The sequence below is a fragment of the Malaya genurostris genome, chromosome 2 (assembly GCF_030247185.1).
Source record: "Malaya genurostris strain Urasoe2022 chromosome 2, Malgen_1.1, whole genome shotgun sequence".
Lineage (NCBI taxonomy): Eukaryota > Metazoa > Arthropoda > Insecta > Diptera > Culicidae > Malaya > Malaya genurostris.
Window position 1 is genome coordinate 216,088,678 of NC_080571.1, and position 20,530 is coordinate 216,109,207.

Below are 20,530 nucleotides of genomic sequence, written 5' to 3' on the forward strand. Positions count from 1 at the left end.
CTGCCGTCGTTGTGAACACCACTGCACTTGCTGTACCTGACCCCAGGTACAGTGCTTTTGCTCTTGGTGGCGATCAAATGCGATGCTTGCAGTGTAGCACCTCGCGATATATGCCGTCTCTTTTGATCCTACGCAGCGTACAAATTCTGGTACCTGGTAGATCAGCACTGGGTTGCTTTAGCACCTCTGTGCCTTTGCACCCCTTCGTCTTCGCACCTTTATGCGATGGCACCTCTGTGACTCGTCACTTCTATGCTCTCGCACCTCTGTGTCTCTACACCTCTGTGCGTATGAACGGGATGGCCTTCGTTGCTAGCTTTCCAGTCGGGAAACGCCCCGAATATTGCGTTTGCTATGGGCAGTTTAACTACCTGAAGCTTAGAATTGTCTCGGTAGCAGCCGTTAACTCACGAGCCAGTACAATCGAAACACAACCTCTTCGCTTGAATGGTTTTTACTGAATGATGGAGGCGATTTTTTAATGTGATGAATTTAATATCTCGGGTGAATCCATGTATAGTACATTGTCGAATATAGAAGAAGTCAGGCCGTTCTTGTAACACGAGTGGAGTGCGAGTTTAATTATCATTTACTCCATCTTAACCGGGTTTGAATAATTAAAATTTATAAAAATATATACAATATTAAATACATCCCAGTAGAAAATGAGCCATTCCAGCACGGAACGACCGAAATTAGCTCTGCGTCTAATTCGTATTACTGTTTTTGAATTAGTTGATTTTAACAACAAAATTTCCAAAATAACTATGAAATTAGTTAAAATTGAGAATTTACTTCGCTGAAAAAAACTCTAATTTTTAGAGAATGTGTTTAGTTGGCGAATATCATGGACACAAACCAACAATCTTTCAATCCAACACGAAATTCTCATTGACAACTAATTTTGTTATTAAAATCAGAAAATTTGTTTCTATTTATCTATCACCATCTTTGCTGGAGGACAGCACGAAGAAAACAAAAATGAAATTGGTTTTATTTACATGTTTATTAGCCAAAAACTCATGAGAAGTGTCAAAGCAAAACAATCAATTAAAAAGCTAAAAAGGACAGTCTTGTTAAAACTGCTTGCGAATTGTTTTGATGTTTTTCGCATGTGTTACGATATATCCACATTTAAATTTCAAAGCCGATTTGTAAAAATGACGTAAACTCTTAGTGGAAAGTGGATTTATTCAGAATTGGTGCGCATTTGGAGCGATTGTTTTTACGTTGAACAGTGAAGTGAGTTTCGAATGTTTCACTTTAATTGTATATGTCAAATGATTTTTTTTGTATCTTCCAACTATCCGGGCTACGCCGTCCGGTGTACTTCGGTTTTTGTTTTTCGAGTGCTCAAAGTTTTCAGTGAAAGAGTCGATCTCGCGAAGTCGAATGAAGAAAACAGCGATTTAGAAGAAACATTTTCAAAAGAAGTTTATGTTTCGTTTTTGTCTTTTTCTCCAATACAACATCGTATTTATACCTGCCAATATAGAAAAGACAACCGCGACTGATTTTTTTTTTTCGGTGGTAGTGTGCCATCTAGTGGCTAGTAGTCATTACGGTGTTAACGTTTTTTCGGTGACAACGCGCCATATAGCTGCAAAATGCAGAAGCCAATTCTACCCTTTTATGTTGGTTGAAAACAACGATTTATTTCTCTAATTCAACTAAAAAATTAGTTGAATGGAAATAAAGTGTGCCTCAGCTAAGACATGACAGCACGTTTAATTGGTGAATTCAACTAAAAAAATAGTCGTTTCAACATATATTTTATTATTATTGAGGGAATGAGAATTAAAAAATCTAAATTAGCAAAAGTAAGATATTTTTAGTTGTCTCCAATAATAACTAACTAAAATCAGAAAATCAACTATTTTTTTCGCCAAAATGCTGATTTCAGTCTTTCCGTGAGTTTATAACCGATTGGAAGATTTCCGAATTTCAAGAAAAAGCGTTCAGTGGCTACCATATTTTTAAAATAGATAGTTATCTTAAATACCTATTTGTTTATTTATTTATTTATTTATTTATTACCATCGGACATTACAGTCTAAATGATTTGAGTGGAAAAACAGTCCGTTTGAGTGTACTAACACATTCCAATGGCACTATTCTCAAAGAGGCATAAACCACTACCTTTTCCAATACGCTGAAATTGATACAAAATATAATAATAGTGTATCATTTGTGTTGATCCGTTTAAAAAAAAAATGAAAGTGCCCTTGAATTCCACTATGAAGAATTTTTAACTAACACATGGATCAATAAGTCCCGAGACTAACAATGGAAACAACATTTTTTTGCCAAATTTTTTTTTATTCATCAACATAATCACCTTTTAGGGTGACACAATGGTTCCAACGTTTTTTTTTCGATAAACTGCTTTTTGAATCATTGACTCGTTGCTGTTTTTGTTCCATCGAAAGCAATCGCGGCACCCACTTGGAAAAAAACCTTTTTCATGCTCAATTTTTCATGAAGGACAGTAAATACACTTCCATATGATATCTGAATCATCTCAGCAATCTCACGGAGCTTCACTTTACGATCTTTCATTATCATTTCTGTCACTTCACTCACATTTTCCGGTGTAACGGCTTCCACAGGTCTACCCGAGCGTTCCGCGTCATTTGTGTCGGTACGACCACGTTTAAACTCGGCGAACCACCGACAAATCGTTGCTTTTGATGGACAAGAGTCCGGATAACATTTTTCAATCCATTGTTTCGCTTGCACGGTGTTTTTACCCATTAAAAAACAAGGTTTTATCAAAACACGAAACTCGGTTTTTTCCATTTTTTAAACAAACTACAAAACGACTTTACTCCAACCTCGATAACTCAGCTGTTTCTGGTCGGATCGACTTAAAATTTTGACCCGTTTCAGGCAAAGGTTAGTACTCTAGAAAGACGTGGTTACTGGTTTACTACGAGCGCCATCTCTGCTTTAGTTTCGGGACTTATTGATCCATGTGTTATTTCGTTATAATACTAACGTAATAGTGAAGGGAACGTTCATTTTTACCTTTCTCATATAGAAAGGTTATGCAATCACTGTGAAATCCGATTTTCGAATTGAGGGCCGAGTGTCATATACCATTCGACTAAGTTTGCCGAGATCACAAAATGTCTGTGAGCGTATGTGTGTATGTATGTATGTGACAAATAATGTCACTCAATTTTCTCAGAGAATGCTGTGTCGATTTTCTAAAACTCAGATTCAAATGAAAGGTCTTATGGTCCATAGACTGTTATTAAAATTTACCCCGATCCTACTCCCGGTTCCGGTATTACAGTACGATTAGTGAAAATTACCTGGTGATATGCACCAAAAAAGGAAAAAAAATAGTCACACACGTTTCTCAGAGATGGGAGAACCGATTTCCACAAACTTGAATTCAAATGAAAGGCCATATGGCCCCACACAATCTTACTGAGTTTCATTTGAATCCGACTCCCGGTTCTGGAATTACAAGGAAACATGAGAAAATTTATGAAAAAAATGCGCACACAATTTTCTCGGAAATTTCTTACCCGATTTTCTCAAACTTAGAAGCAAATAAAAGGTCTTAAAATTCTTAAAAAAGTTTCCGAAAAGTTGATCCAGATCCAACTTCCGGTTTCGGTATTACAGTACGATTAGTGAAAATTTCAATTTCATGAGTATTTTTTCACAAGCGACGGCGAAACGAGGTGCACATTTTCATAAAACTTGCTGCTAAATTCGTCTAGTTGGCAGGTCTTGTTAGTTAGTGAATATATAAAACTACTTTCGGACTACTAGTCCCCGGTTTCCGCTTCCGGAAGTACCGATAATTGTGAAGAAAAGCTTCAAAAGCAGAACTCACTTGAACTTCTCAGCTACAGGTAAACCGTAGCTTTCACAAGTCATGATTCAAATGAGATCTGTCATTGTCTTAAAAGATACTGAGCAATTTCATCCAGATCCGACTTCCGGTTCCGAAATTATAGAACGATGAGTGTCAAAACATTCAAACCGTCATTCAAAATGATGCAAAACTGATACGCGTCGGTACGTGCGGTATTGCTTCGTTCGCAACGGGCTTTGTTCAATTATGTATAGCGTGCAGGCTTGCCACTTTTCAATCTATATTTTTCAGGTGAAAAATATGTAAATTCGTATATCTTTTATTGAATTTGTACCTACTTGTTAGTATCATCACAAAATCATCATAACGATGTTTTTCTATAAAAGTACACTTATTGTGTATGTATGTGTGTGTATGTGTCAATTAATAAAAAAAAATCTCATAGTCCCTTAGGTTACTATTGAATTTCATCATGCTTTCATAGGGTAAAGTGTGTTACTGCATACTTTGCATATTATTTATCCAAAATTGATCCAGACTGTCTTCCAAAAAGTAATTGTCGAAAATGAAAAGTCCTATAAGAAAGTATTGTACTAGTGATTTTTATAAAATCAGTCAAATTATTCAATAAAAAATCCTTATACTGAAATCATCCTTATCGAGCCCTACACTGAAAAAATTGATTTTGAAATTTTAAAATCGATTTATAAAACAAAACCATTATTGATTTTGATAAAATTTTGTCTCGAGATAGGTGATTAAGTTCCCTACCAACCGAATATATTGCAAATTTTTTCAAACATAAACTATATTACATCAAATTTTTTAGATCGTTTTTGTTTTCAGTGTAAAATTCGTCTAGTAATTTGTTCACTATTTTCATTCGAAAATTATACCTGTTTTGACAACTCAACGAAACTTTGTCCCGAAGTAGGTTGTTATGTTCTTTTCCAACCGTCGATGTATTGTAAGACGGGCAGTTTTATTAAAAAAGTGTTTTTAACTAAAACTTTTTCTTGTCCATTACTGATACTATTTGCAAATATCGGGCAACCAATATTCTGTGAAAACTGAGTTTCATTGAATTCTTGGAAAATGAATTGGTAAAATTGAGATTCATTGAATTCTTGGATAATAACTTTCTGATAAGTTTAGTTTCCGAAAAAAAGATACTGTAAATTTTTTTTATTAAAACAAAAAATGTTTTATTTTTTAAGAAACTAAACTTTGAATTTCAAAGTCAGTTCCATTTGGAAGTTTTTCAGTATTTTTATTGAAAATTTGACTGATTTTGTAGGCATAGAATTTGATTGACTGATTTTGTAGGCATGAATAGTTTTTCGTCAAGTAGGGTAACGGCTCCCTATTTCATCTGAGCTCCTATTTCCATCTCATCCTGTTACCTCAATACTTTGAACATGAATAATATTTTACAACCTACCTGAAACAAACTGTGAAATGTATTACAATGATTATAAAAGCTATTGTCACACTTTCCCATTGAAAGAAATGGTTTTAAATTCTTCGGTGATCGTTTTTTTTTTTTCATTTAAAATAAAGTCACTTTTCAATTTAGGACACATTTTCGTCTCAAGATTTACAGTTCGTCATGTTTCTGATTATCTACTAATCGATTCGTCTAAAAACATGATCACTATTTCGCACAATTACACTACCATTGAATGCTGGATGACTTCATAATTAGTAATGTTCACTTGCCATTTGTTCAGTTAACGATTAAAAACTTCAAAAATTACCCGACAAGCTATAAAAGTCTTCAAAAATATGAGATGAAAGTTTTTCACTTGGACCACTTGATTGCGCTTTGTTTTCATCTCATTTGGTTTCGCAAAGTTGCCAAGTTATCTCATAATGTTACAAAACAAAAATTGTTTTTCTTCTTCAAATTATCATCAAAAAGTATGTTTTTGGTATCCTCGACATTAGTTTAATTATATTATTGATATTAATATTTCAATAAAACAGTTTCGGCTTGGAATATTACCAGAAAGAGCGTGTTAAATACTATTGAAATAACCATTGTGGCTAATCTAGTAGCACTTATTTCATTCCGCTATACGTCGACAATCGACATAACGCTGTGAAGTGTGTGTGTTTCATCGGCTGTGTACAGAGATGCCAGATATTTTCATAGAAAATATGTATTACTTTGCATAGAAAGTGTATATCTGCTCTATCTGTTTTCACTAATAAAATGGTATCTCTGACGCTGCATTTTGTTTTAAGGATGGCTAATGCCTAAATAGTAACAATTCCGTTTTTGATTTTATTTAAAGTTCACCAAATTAACTATGCAATAAAATTTTAAATTTAAAGCGAAAGGTAACGGAAACGACCAAAAATTTTTTAAACGTAGAAATGATTTTAAACTGGTTCTAAAAATATCGTGTGTTGTCTCATAGTTGGCATTAGGCCGTTTTTAAAAAGCATTCTGACTTTTTGAACCTGAGAGTGTAATAGTGGAATATTTTGTTTCGATTGCTGTCGCCATTACTAATTTATAGGATGAATAAAGGACCACCGATAGGATGGATAAAAATCCATTGAGATGCAATTAGGAGCAGAATAGTGAACACATCATAAGTGTTTTAGCTGTTTCATGAATATTAGTTAAATTTTCAAGAAATGTGAATCAATTCTCAACGTGGAGCAAGGCGAATGAAGTAGTAATATGAAAAAGTTATAGTGATTTTAGTGGCTAAATCAGGATTTTGAGGCGAGGTTCTTACAAATGAGATGAAATAGGGAGCCCTTACCCTATTTGAAAAAAATGGTTAAAAAAGTTTATCCACAGTCAGATCAATATTGGAAAAAAACAAAGTTTGCATTTTAGGACAAAACCAACATGTCCGGAAAGTTTCATTCAAAACAGAGAATATTCTACCAACTGCGAATATGATTTAGCGCGAAGTTCGTCATGTTTAAGTCAATTATGAAATGAATCATTTTCCACCATCCAAAACCATTTTCAAGTAATTATATATATATATTTCCACGTGTTTGAAGATTAATCATCATATTCTGAAACCCCCTCCGCAAAAATTTTCTGGTTACGCGGCTGTCATAAATAAATAAAACCTGTTTTAGTCCACCTAGTGGTGTAATAATGCCTTTCTCATTCTCATTTTCTCCTTTATATTACTGCAGAAATTTCCCGAAATACTACAATTTAAAAAAAGTATAGAAAATAGTTTTGAAGATTTCTGTTTCAAAATACTGCTACATTGATATACTACATTTGAATTTAAGTTAGTGAAAATCTATTCAATCATATGTGAGAAAGTGAAGTGAGCTACATTTTAGAGTAACAGAGGTATTTTGGTCCCCTTTAGGATTGATTTTATTTTGGCCCACTTTGTAAAAATATCCATCAAATGTTGTAATATCTTCGAAAAACCCTTCCGAAATAGGTAATTTAATGTGATTAGCTTCAAATTGATGCAACATTTGTTACTTAATATCAATTAAATCCATAAAGTTTTTAAGGTGGGCCAAAATATATGAAGTAGCCAAAATACTTGTTACTTGATTACTATTGTTGATGCTTCCGCAACCAAAAGCTGGATATCGGCATAGTGACATTCGGTTCATTCAATCATACACTAACATGAACTACAAATTTATTCACGATTCTCTATGAAGATTTGAATTTTGGAAAAATTTTGATAGTGGGACTTGGATAAAATTCAGCAAATCTTTCATGGGATTATCAATGGTTTATCTGGTTACAGACTCTCATGGTCTGCAAACTAGAGAAATTAACTAGCAAATATAAAAAGGGAGCCTATGAAAAAGGACGGGTATGTAATGTCGGAGACATAACTGGATGTCGTGAATACGAATAAAACTATCACGTTTTCTTCATACTTCCGAATATCAATTAGTTGATCAATTGTGTGAATTGTGGATGCTTTTCCCTTTTTCACTACTAGAATTTGAAACGATGTACCTACACTAAAGTACGGATTAGTTGCATCAATCATTCTGACACAAAATACAATATTACCAAATAATCAGTATAGTTCTTTATTATGGTTCTGAAAAGAATCACCATTATTTTATCATAAAGTAGTGATCGATTTTCGACTGCAGTTCACCTTTTATACACATTCAGTTCAAAATCGGGACTGATGTGTGCCTGACTACCTAAAAAACCGTCGACCGTGCACGAAAAATGCAAGCAAAAGTAAACAGTTTTACGCATTTTTTCAAAGTTTGTGAAAACATAATATTTGAGTTGTTTTTTGTTATCTCACACTGTTGAAAATATAATCCGAAATTCCTGATCATATTTTTGAAGAAATGGAGAAAGAATTATTCATTCACGAGATATTCACGATTGACTTCTGCCCATTCTTCCGCGTGGCGGTTTTTGAAAAGGCGCCCCATAGTAAAGTTAATCGTATTCACGACAAAAAAAATTCTTCAAACTAACCCTGAGCACCCTACATCCAGAAGCAGGGGTTTGAGCCGAATGAAAATCAGAATATTCTTATGGTATCTTAAGACTTTTCATTTAAATCTAAGTTTGTGAAAATCGGTTAAGCCATCTCCGGGAAAAGTGAGTGACATTATTTTCACATTTTTATTGGTGTGCAAAACGAATTGATTTTCTGTAATAATAAACATCTTTGCTTCTCCGGCTTCTTCGGTTTAGACCCTATCAACGTCATTTTGGCATTGCAACACTTTTACTGAGTTACCGCACATCGCAAGTAGCAATTACAACCACAGACGACTCAGTCCTATACGATACTTTTAAGGGAAACTATTTCTAGCTGGTAATGTTGGTACCTGTTTGTTGTTGAAGTTAGTATGATATGACAGTTAATGAATCGTACCCATTCAACCGGAAGACTAGTTGAAATGAGTGTGAAATCCATCATAATACATATTTTAATCATTCCGGTTATTTATTTGTATCACTAGTGGGACCAGATATGCCTCATTATAACTAAAGTCGAATTCAACCGGTTGTCATGGTACTTTGTTTGCACTCTGTCCCTGACTTCTATAAATTAGTATGGCTATCAGTGAATAAGCATATCACTTCTGACAGCAGAATACCAAGCCATGGATTTCAATTTCTCCGTTTGCTGACAGAATCGTAAGCTTGTTTATTGTTTCTTAAATACGACAAATACCTACTAAGTACGGCTCATCAACCTTCGCCACTTGCTTTGCATCAATCTAATTGCTATTTGCTTGCTGATACAATTTTGCACCGATTATTCGCTTATCGGAGTCACACTCGAAGGTGATACCACAAACAGGTGAACTGGTAGCTGCATTATGCGGTTTATTAATTTGACACGTCTAGAAGCCGGTTTATCGATAATACAATGAAGTGGATGTACGGATCGACCTCATTGTCATCTAAGGGCTCTTGAGAAGTCATTGAAAAACTAATCTATCATTCAATTCTCTGGTAGCATTTACCTAATCATTTTTTGCTCGTTTCTAGGAAAAAATTAGACCAAGCGAGGAACATATTATTTACGTCATAGTATGACGTTAGAAACCTAGCGAAGGACATCATTAACCGAAGTATCCGACGGTGGCTGGTTGAATGTATATTCAAGGTGGAAAGTTTGAACAAATCGAATGAAATATCTGAAAACAAACATCGACTTGAACCGTCGGTCGGCTGCTATTTATAGTGAATACGTCACACGGCGCGTTACAATTTTAACCTATCATCACGGGAGATGTCTGTCTACCAGTTGAACGGATGCTCTACTGGGACTAAAAAACAACGGTTTGAAAAATTCATGTCACTAGCTGCAGCTTGTTCGCTATTCTGTGAAAAATCCCACATGAACACCATTCATTGCGCTGGTGCTATTATTGGATGCACCCTTGGGTTTGGCGCGAAAATTGTATACCATCTATCAACTCAAACATTACATGCTCTCTGTCTATCGAGAGAGACTGTCCAAAACCGCTAGCAGCCGTCACACTTTATCCAATTAGTCCGCTGTGGTGGTATAACATGTGAAACACAGTTCGGCTACTGTTATTCAATCTGACTTTCGATAAATCAGTCTGAATTTTTGAATTATTTAAATATTCATAACATCTCGGTGGTAATTGGCAGGTGATATCTATTCGCTATTTTTATTAGGCATAGTCTCAAGTGAACCTATAATCACCAATCATTTCCTGACACTGAAAGCGTCACTACTTTCCGCATTAATATTCAACGTTCTGACGAAATGGATATATTTTGATCGAGAAAGGTTAAAACATCAATGTTTGATTTGCATTGCGAACACGTGGTCTTCTCCTACTGTGTTTGATTAAGGTTACCACGGTTGATGTTTAGAAATATTCTTTTGTAGTCGCACTTCGTTGACATCGAGCCTAATTCAGACTTCCTAAGCATTTACATTATCCATCATGTTGACACATATAGACAGAATGTGACATATCCTCACAGAACACATTTTCTTGGTGTTTTTTTCGAAACCAATGAATTGATTGAATCTACCAACGTACAAGGTACATCTTTATCATATCGAATCATATAGTCGACAGAATGCCATTTGACTTTAAATATGTGTCGGTATTATACAACTCAGTAACGAGATCGCGATTAATTCTCATGGTTGGTTTGCTATAGCAGAAGTGATCAAATGATTACGTAAAACAAGGAGAGAGTTAATGTCTCGCAAAATGGGTTAAATGTAAAGGCACGCTATGTTCAATGTTAACCCATTCATCTTTTAAAAATAATTTCAATCAACGATTGATCTAATATGGAATAGAAAATCAATTTAAAAAAATGTGCTCGCGTTAGATATATTGGGTTATATATTACTGGCTCTTATTATCGGTATCACTTCACGGTGAAAGTCGCTTCAGAGAAAAAAGTAGTTACATAGATGAGCTTGTTGTAATTATGAAAATCAAATCACTAAATTTTGGTGAAAAAAATATTCACTGAGCCTGCAATACTGCTAATAGGTAAAGTCAAGTGAAGTGATATGTGATTGAAGTGGAACTGTAAGTGGAGTGAGAACGGTAATAAGGGCCACTGACATATTTTCTAATCCAATCATATTAAAGTCGAAATTCAATCAATAAAAACCTCTTCTTAATCCACCTAAATTATAATGCCTTTCATTCATTCTAATTAAATCGGTTATTCTCTCGAAACTAAAAGCAATAATACATTAAAACTTGATCATAGGTTCGGATCGGATAGAAGCAGATGTGTTTGGTCCAGACCCGTTCGCAGAAATCGTTCAAAATGTGGGATGGTGGGCGAATTCAAGGGAAGGGTTCAAGAGAAGGGTTCAAGGGAGGGAGGGGGTTTCAAACGGCGGAGAATGCGCAAAAATGTGAAAGAAATTTCAAGTTTTTTGCACTTTTATATAATAAGTACTCTAGTGTTCATGGAACAGAATATTGAAAAATCTTCTCTGCGCCCGGGCCTGGTTTGGTCGGTTTGAAACTTCAACGATTATATCTCCCGAGCCTTCCGGTTTCAATCATATGATCTTCGAACTTGATCTACAACACAAAAGTAGCTAAGTTTGTTGAAATCTATACTGTCATCTCCGAGAAATTGAGCGGAAAGAAAAAAATGCGTTTTGTAAGTTACGTCACTTATACCATCATATCTCCCGAACAATAAGTGACAGCCAATTGATCTTCGAATTTCATTTACAGCTCTAGAGTAGTTTTCAAATGAGCCTAAGCTTGTAGAAATAGGTTCATTCATTTCCAAAGAAATTGAGGAGAGAGAAACACACACATGCACAATTTCTCTGCTTCCATCGAATAGATCAATCTTCACATAACAATATCAGGTATGGTTTAAGGTAGTGAGAGCCGTCAGAGCAAACCCTGGGCTATCAGATAATGAAATCACTCAAATATACATTACTGTTTACAGTGCTGTTCGAAGAATCCGTTTGCGAACAGGATATCGTTTTTATCGAGCCAGCAAGCAACCAAACAGAACGTTGAAGCAAAATGTTCATCGACGATGAAACCTACGTCAAAATGGATTTCGAACAGCTTCCTGTCCAAAAAATTCATATGGCGACGGCACGAGGAGATGTTCCTGCGAATTTTAGGTTTGCTTTTAATAACAAATTTTTCAAAAAAAAAACTGAAGATTTGGCAAGGGATATGCAGCTGCGGAGCAAAGACTGTGACGAATAAGGCGATGGACTCGAAGCTGTACAAGGAAGAATGCCTCAAGCACCACGGACTACCTTTCATTAAAACCCATAACGGTCCCGTGAAGATTTGGTGAGTTACCACTATAGCCGTGAAGTCATCCAGTGGTTTCGCGATAATAACGTAGATTTCATCGATAAAAACATAAATCCACCCAACTGCCGCAGTTCCAACCCATCGAGAGATTCTGGGCAAAAATAAGGCGGAAGCTTAAGGAGCAAGACTCTTTGCAAGCGTATGAAAAATGTCAACAATGTGTGCGTAAAAACAAATTCCGGCGCTTCTTTTCCTGATTTTAATCAATAAATCTTCCATATGGCTGAAAAATAAATCAATCAGTTTATTCTGCTTAAAATAGCAATTCAAGAAAAACGAAAATCTTAGTCTAAAACTCCTTAAAACTGCTCGAGATAAATTATCAGTTTCAGCTTACTTCCACTGACTCATTTGATTAGCAACAAACACATTCCTATATGGATTTTCTCTTGCAGAAATTATTGCGATATAAAAATTTACGTACCTTTTATAAGTAAACCCGCAAAATAAGAACATTTAATTTAATACGCGAAATGAAATGGATATGGAATGTTGTCGTAAAACTATTTATTTTTTCCGGAAAACTGCTTTTGTAACAGAAAATATTTTGCTCTGTTTATTTTCTGTAGCGCAATCTATTACAAATGTATTGAAGCAGTGTTGCTAACTTTTTTATTAGGGAATTAAAATCTACATTCATAAAATTTAAGCAATTTTCCATCAAACGTTGGTGAGCAATTGATCAAAACTGACATTTCATCCAGAAAGTCAGGCTTAACATTCATTTGAGAATAAGTTATTGTTAAAAAAGATTTGAAACTCAATCGTGCAAGCCAATTTGATAAAGTGGTTGCACTGCATATATGAATACATAGATCTATTGAGGTTTCTATGCACGGTGAAAAACGAACGGCGGCCCTAGTGAAAAATTGGTGGCCAATACGTTTCCTGATGAAAACAAAACAATATGTAAAAGCGATTCACACGGAGCATCATGCGACTATCACCGGCATGGAACGGTTACGGAACATAAACATTAATTGTAAGCAATTCATATGAAGAAACACTATGTCAAGTTCACGGAACATTTTAACGTCGGGTACGTGAGCAATATTCGGCTAAAAATATCAATAAATTAATCTTGGCGTCAACCGAAGTTGATTGATCGTCTGAATCGTGTTTAATGCATGCGTTTCCTGATGAAAACAAACCAATCTCATTTGCATTTGTGGTTGTAAGTGAGCTGTCAGAATACTCAATGACATGTTAGCAAATAAAATGTACGTAATACACAAATTACCAACACAAGTTAACTTGGTTTACTCTAGATCCTTGAGAAAAGTGCAAAAACGGCTGGGGACGCGAGTCAGATGACCAAAATGTGAAACAAGTGTACCAAGGAAGTTGACTCCGGAGGTGTGCAGCGTTTGATGGGAGGAATCAAAAAGAAAGGGCAACTTTTCATTAGAAACGAAGAGAAATGATTTGTACAGTGAACTACATTTGTTTTGATATATTAACCTATTTTGTACTTCAAGTCGTTACCGAAATACAGATGATTTTCTTGTTTCGGAATCTAAGTGGACATAGCCTTATCAACAGAATGGTTTGTTAATGCCTCGTATGTTCCGTCCTCACTTTCAGTAGCAAACTCAAGTATAGTTTGAATATAATATTGCATAAACTGTTTGCGACTGCTCATCGTCTGTGAAAGACCTGGTTGGATTCTAAGTAAAATTTTAAGTAGCATTTTGAGTTTGTGCAATAGTATATACAGCCACTAGTAATAACAAGTATCAGTCAAACAACCCTTCCTATCTTCTATCCGATCTACATTCGGAACTGACCGGCGACGGTACTGATGATTCAATTCCATAAGATAGTCACCATAATATGTACATTGGAGGATCATCTATACAATATTAGCTGATCTCTATTAATATGTTAGGGGGTGGTAACCAGGGGTAATCGGTCAAGCCCAAACTTTGAAGCAAAGCCTCTAAGCAATTAGAATTCATTTCTCACGTTACCAAAAAGAATTCACTGTCGTACATTGGTTAAATGCGCGCTATGTTCGAATATGCTGCTGTTGACTAGTCTCATTATCACCAAAACAATATGTATCGCTTCACGTTCCATGACGATTATGACCACAATGAGCCCTTTTCCAGCAGTACATTCGACTTTCATTTATCACTTCTCAGGGAATTGTCTATGTTAGTTCTGGGTACTGTAGAAGTGCTAGATTTGAGAGAAAGGTGTCATTTGGATGTTTGTAATCTGCTGATGCTAAAAATGCGGTGGTTTCATGCCTGTTGGAAAATAGTTTTCATAGAAACTAACTTCAGAGACCCTACTCCAAAATAAAATGAACCACAAGAATCGACACTAACAAGTAATAAGAACCATATATATATAGCAACAAGTTACTCCCATCTTTCAGACAATTGGAAGAAATATTTTCTTTTTGAGCCATTGTTTTATTCTCTCCACCGGAGTCAGTAAGAGTCGATTGAAACAACCCAATAGAAAATTCTTCCGATTATCCCTCAGACTAAATCAGGTTTGGGCGGTTGAAACGACTGGTTTCAAAACAGACGAATTTATAAATTGTTACACGTACTCTTTTCGGAATTCAAGTCAGACAACTATCGACGCGACAACCGATGAAATAGATCGCCGAAATGTTTTTCAATTAATCGATGCAACAAGATTTTATTATTTAATCTTTCGGATAATTAAATCTGTTCCTCGTTTCGAACATTTTGGAATCAATGAATTAATACGTCAACAAAAACGTAGCATTATTTACTTAACAGTTCGAACCATACGATTGGGAAGTGAAAGTTACTCCATGTGACCGAGTCTTGTCATGGTGAAATATTGCGGATTCGTGTCCGGTCTGTGGTTCGAAATATTTTTCCTACAATTTCCGCCCCAAGTGAATTAGTTGAGTTTGATATAATGGTGCTTTGATGGATTCATCCTTCGTTTAGATGCTCATAGTAAATTGGTAATACATTTCTTTTGTGAAATTTGTAACAATTTTTTTTATTGGCAGACTTCTCAACCGAATCGATTCTTAGCATACAGAACCATTGTAGTGCTACAATTTTATTGAAGCAAAGAATTCTTCCAGGTTGGGTTCGAACGTACAAACCTACTTTAAAACGCCATAATCGTAGTTTAACAAACAAAGTAAAGTCTCGGTAATACATTATTACTTTGCGGGATTTGACCATTCTGCGTCAACAGACTTCACAGTCGATTCTTAGCGTGCGGAACCCAGATCGGGGCTCAAACATACGACAAATGACTTGTAAAAATAGTACCATATGCGTTGAACCACCAACAGGGATACATTCACTATTAACATCCTGTGTAATGGTAAACATATCCTTATCCACGACAATATTTAGCTTCGGCCTGCTAAATTCCTTGCATTTTTTTGCGCTTAATTCTACTACGGTGCAAAAACGATGTCTTTTTTAAGGTGCCTCAGAACCATTTCGCCCAAAACAGCTCTCGACTTAAACTTTTGGATATTTCTGGGCGCAAGAAAACGAGTTTCCGTTGTTATTGCCTAATGATGCAACAAGCTTTTCATGTGTCTGATCTTCCTGCAGCAAAACCGCTGATTCCTTGTTCTAACAATTTTCGGCATACCGGAATGCTTCTTATCTTCAGAATTAAACTCAGCTCTTTCGAACTCAGTGTCATACTTTGCCCGACCTGGATCGATTCAGAGCTATTCCAAAAATTTTACAAAATGTTGAAATGTATGAAACATAATTTTACAAATGCTTTTATCGAGTACGCCAATTTTGGTCATATCATTTAGGTCGATGAACTATGAGCTAAGATAGAAAACGCTTTTCGATCTGCATCAATGGCATACTAAGATGAAGAATAATTAAATAAATCAAAAACAACTCCAATTAACCACTTCCATTTTCTCTATTCCAGCTAAAATCGGTACTTTCTACTTCCTGTTCTACTGCGTATTGGCCGCTCTGGTCGCTGTCTGCATGTGGGTATTCTTCCAAACATTAGATCCTAGGACACCAAAGTGGCAACTGGATCAGTCGCTCATCGGAACAAACCCAGGTAAGATGTCCTTCAAATGAAATGGAAAAGTTAGAACGTAGTTCCTATTAAATTTATCATTACTCGGCTTTGTTCCGTACGGAACAGTTGTACAACCACGAAGAGTTGGTGGTTGGTTGTCAAATTAAGCATCAAATCTAACCAGCTTGAACGAATAATAACCAAGAATAATATATTTTCGATAAAGTCCACCAATTAGACTTTTATGTAGAAGATTATTATTGGTTATACTACAACTTACCTTATTAATTCGAGTTTCGTTCTATTGACCATTCGCCGGGGATTGAAAGTTCTTATTATTGCTTTAACTGTAAATGTTCTACCAAATACAAATATTTGTACACTGAATTCTTTTTTATGCGAGTTTACGTAGCGCATAAAAAAAACCGCATAACTCTGAAAATTCGCATAAAAAAAACCGCATAACTTTGAAACTTCGCATTAAAAAAACCGCATAACTCTGAAACTTCGCATAAAAAAAACCGCATAACTCTGAAAATTCGCATAAAAAAAGTCGAAAAAAAAACTGAATAAAAAATACCGCATAAAAAAAGACCTTAGTGTATATGGTTCTACCGCACTAACGATGAAATCCAAGATAGTTAGTGATTCGTTTATTGCCAGCGTTCTCCCCAACTGACCTATTTTTGCATTAGCTTTTCTTCGCCGAAACATCTATGTTACATAAGTTTGTAGAGTTATTGTATCAACAGTCATCTCATTAGTTGTGTCAGTTGGATGACTCGACTTCCAATCAACGAATTGTGATCAAATAGGATGCCACATTTTCGCTTCGGCTTCAATATGCAATGCATACTTCCATAAGTGTGCAAATACAACAAAGCGAATGCACCAGCTTTCGTCCTGCCCTTCGAGCCAATGCACTGAACAGATATAGCAGATCTTACTCTAATTAATAGTTTTAGTATATGAGACGAATGATGAAGCAGAGATGAACGGGATGGATTTACCTTATTATTAAATCTTATATTGATTCATAGCAGTCATCAAAAATTTGTATTTTGTAGTATATAATTCATATAAGATATTCTTGAAGAACATATAAATATTTTTGGTGTGTATTATTTAACCTATTCAGACCAAAAGTTAATAGCAAAATCCTGCTTTGTTCGAACAATCAGCTGCAGAGAAAAAATATGAACTGTTACATAATCTAGCTAGTAGTACACAGTTCGAAAAAATCTTGTGATTTTACATCTTATTAGATGCCCATAAATGTAGCATCGTATTTGACACAAATCTATATTCAAGAAAATGTAAAATTGTATGATTTGAAAATTGCTCATCCAATCAAACCAAAAACTACCTGAAGTTCAGGTCTTAAGATCTACTAGTGTAACAAAGTTCATTAACGACCTCACCGTTCTCGGTCAATATTCGTGATGCCACATGCGATCAATAGGTCAATTGTGTTTGCTCTAGGCCATCCAAAACTACCTGGAGTTGTAACTCTTCGACTATGAGCAGCATTGGAAAACTATACATAGACTGCTGAATGCTCGAGTAGATCTTAAGACCTGTTTTCAACAAAGTTCTTGAATGACTGGGAAGCTTCAAAAATAATAACACAAGTATTTTTAAAAGTATTCTATATTCGAATATGTGCTATTAATTTGTAAGGTTTGTCAGATTTCAATTATGTGTATTATTATTGTATTAAAATAACCATTCGAAGTAATGCTTCACTACTGTCGTCCCGGATAGGGAGTTCTTATAAGCTAGCACATCTATTATAGGGGAGGGGGTGTTGTTGGAGACGAATCTAGGCAGGTTGCGTGAAAGCGATCGACTTACCCATCACGCTATACCCGTCCCCTGACATCATCATATTAGATTTATAAATTCAAATAAAAACAAAGTTTTATTGTCATGTATCCACACATCAAATCATGTATCCGCCTAAATCAGGACTCGAGCCTACAAACCTTCTATGATTCCGTAGAACTGTTTTGCCAATTAAGTCCATCTGGGTATGGGCAAAAGCACATTTCAACAGCAACCCGAATGAACAAAGCCCCATATGCGAGCGTGTGGCATGGTTTCTATCAAAGCTCACAATTTGGGAAATTGTGAAATCGAACATGGTTCTCCATAGAATAGCCATCGTTAGAAGATTTTCTCTCTGAAATTTTCGAATTGAGTTGACACTAGAGTTTTGAATAAAATAAAATAAAAATACAAATCAAATTTAAATCATTGACCTAAGAGACGTTTGAATACTGTTGGGATCAACTTTCCAGCAATTTCAAAAAGTCGCAAAGAGCTCTTTTTTTTCAATTTCAATTTCAAACACTACGTCTCAATTTTTTGTGCATTTCTAACACATTCGACTTAACAATAATCGAGTTGGTAATTTTTTTGTCGTTACCACGATTTATAACAATGTTTGAAAGATTTCGGTACAACATTTTTTTTCCATGAGTTTCGATTAATTCGGTTTTTTACGAAGTACGTTTGAGTGCATTTTCAAATGCAAAATCAAACCCGGCACAACGGAACGCAAAATTGTTTGAAATCACGTTAATTTGTTATTTTATCACTCTAAAACACAATATTTTAATCATAATTTTATATATTTCAGAATAAATAAATTAAAATTGATCTTTTAAATTTCAAAAATAAAGGAATCATACGTCATCTTTTCATACTTTCAGATAGAATTTCTGAGTTTATGCTAAAAAAAGCCAGAAGTTGCCAGAATACACCTAAAGTTATACCCATCAAAGCAAGCTGCATTACGATTAAATTTCAGCGAAAGAATTCTAAATGCTTCATGATCCGAGAACTTTAATTCATGGTGTATTATCAAATATAAACATGTACCTTCTGAAATGACCGCACTCACCGCTTGATGGATCGCAAGATTAATTGCATTGTTATCATTTCAACATGATAACATGAAAATACACTCTTTTCCTCGAATCATGACTCATTTTGCCCATTTGTAGAATCGGAATTCTGCACGTGCAGATGTCAGATTTATCTCAAATTTAGCTTAGGGATTTTTTTGAGGGGCAGAAGCATCTATGGAAGAACGTTTTAAATTAAAGATGGCAATTTTTATATAACGGAAGGTAACTCTGGCAAGATAGACCTCTATAGATCCAAGGCTTGTGAAGTTTCTCACGTACCAAATTTTCCTTCTTTTACATCATTTAATCATTCATAAAATTACAATTATTACACAAAATAACTAGTAATGAAGCAGGAAATGCGTGCGTAAAGAAATTAGAAAAATAAATTCACTTCAAACCAACATGTCGTACAAATTTATATTCCGTCGAGGATGTTTAAGGATGTTTAAGATGTTTAAGTGAGAGTTAAAATGCTTCGGGCCTCAGTCCCATGCTGTATGAATCCACTCCCGATCTGCGAGCTTATGTATCCCTTATTTACTAGGTTAACACGATCAGGGCGGCAACATCCTCCACAGGCGCCCTATACAAGACACGCAATCATCAGCTAGCATCAGTTGAAATCACAGCAGTGCCACAAACTTAAATAGTTACTATTTACTGAAGGGACAATAAGCAGTGATTTAACTATAGCATGGACAGCATGGATATATGTATCAATATCCTTATGTGGCGCCCTGGAAATGATTAACAAGAGCCTGAAGCTAGACACATAGTTTTATTTTTAGGAATCTTGGTATTATCGTTTATTTAATGCAGAGCCATGCCAGCGTTCGAATAAACGAGCCGCCACATTGTTTTGCCGTATCCAAAAGGTCAGGCAATGACTCGTTAGGTATATTATTTATATGAGTCTCTAGTTGGATGTGATGTTCCATTCGATTAGGGAAAGTTTTCGGCAATTAGAAAGTAACCGAAAGCTAGTCAATGATTGTGATTAAATTAAGAACATCCTGGATACCCGATTGGAAATGATAATTAAATTCGCAATTTTCGAAATGTCAGTTTCATCTGATTAATTGCTGCAATGACGAACAAATTTCAACAAGTATCATCGTATTATAGTCTTCCGATGTTATGTGTACGGCGATGAAATTCCCCGTTTCTCCGTTTCCGTGAAGTAATTCTCCTTCAAATTAATCAATCGTTTGAGTACCATAGATGTGCAAGCCAGATTCACCACTATGTACCACTTACAGTTACAATTCAAGGATAGGCAAGAAGATAGTAATTTTTTCAAAACGTTAGAAAAAAAGACGGATGGGTAATGTTAGAGATATAACTACATGATGGGAGTACGAATAAAACTGAAATGCTTTTCCAAAATTCGGAATTTTTTTTCTTGATTTCGAGTGAATTCTACACCTATTCGTTATGAAATAATGAATATTCAACGTGTAACGAAAAA

At 35.3% G+C, this 20,530-nt stretch overlaps 1 protein-coding gene across 3 annotated transcripts in view; it reads left to right on the forward strand.

Annotated features, from left to right (window-relative positions):
* LOC131427535 (sodium/potassium-transporting ATPase subunit beta-2-like) overlaps positions 1-20,530 on the forward strand; it is an 87,774-nt gene that overhangs the window by 40,516 nt on the left and 26,728 nt on the right. For all 3 annotated transcript variants that reach the window (XM_058590809.1, XM_058590808.1, XM_058590807.1), the window contains exon 3: positions 16,046-16,186. In XM_058590809.1, coding sequence (XP_058446792.1) covers positions 16,046-16,186 — 141 coding nt within the window. The remainder of the gene's footprint in view (positions 1-16,045; positions 16,187-20,530) is intronic.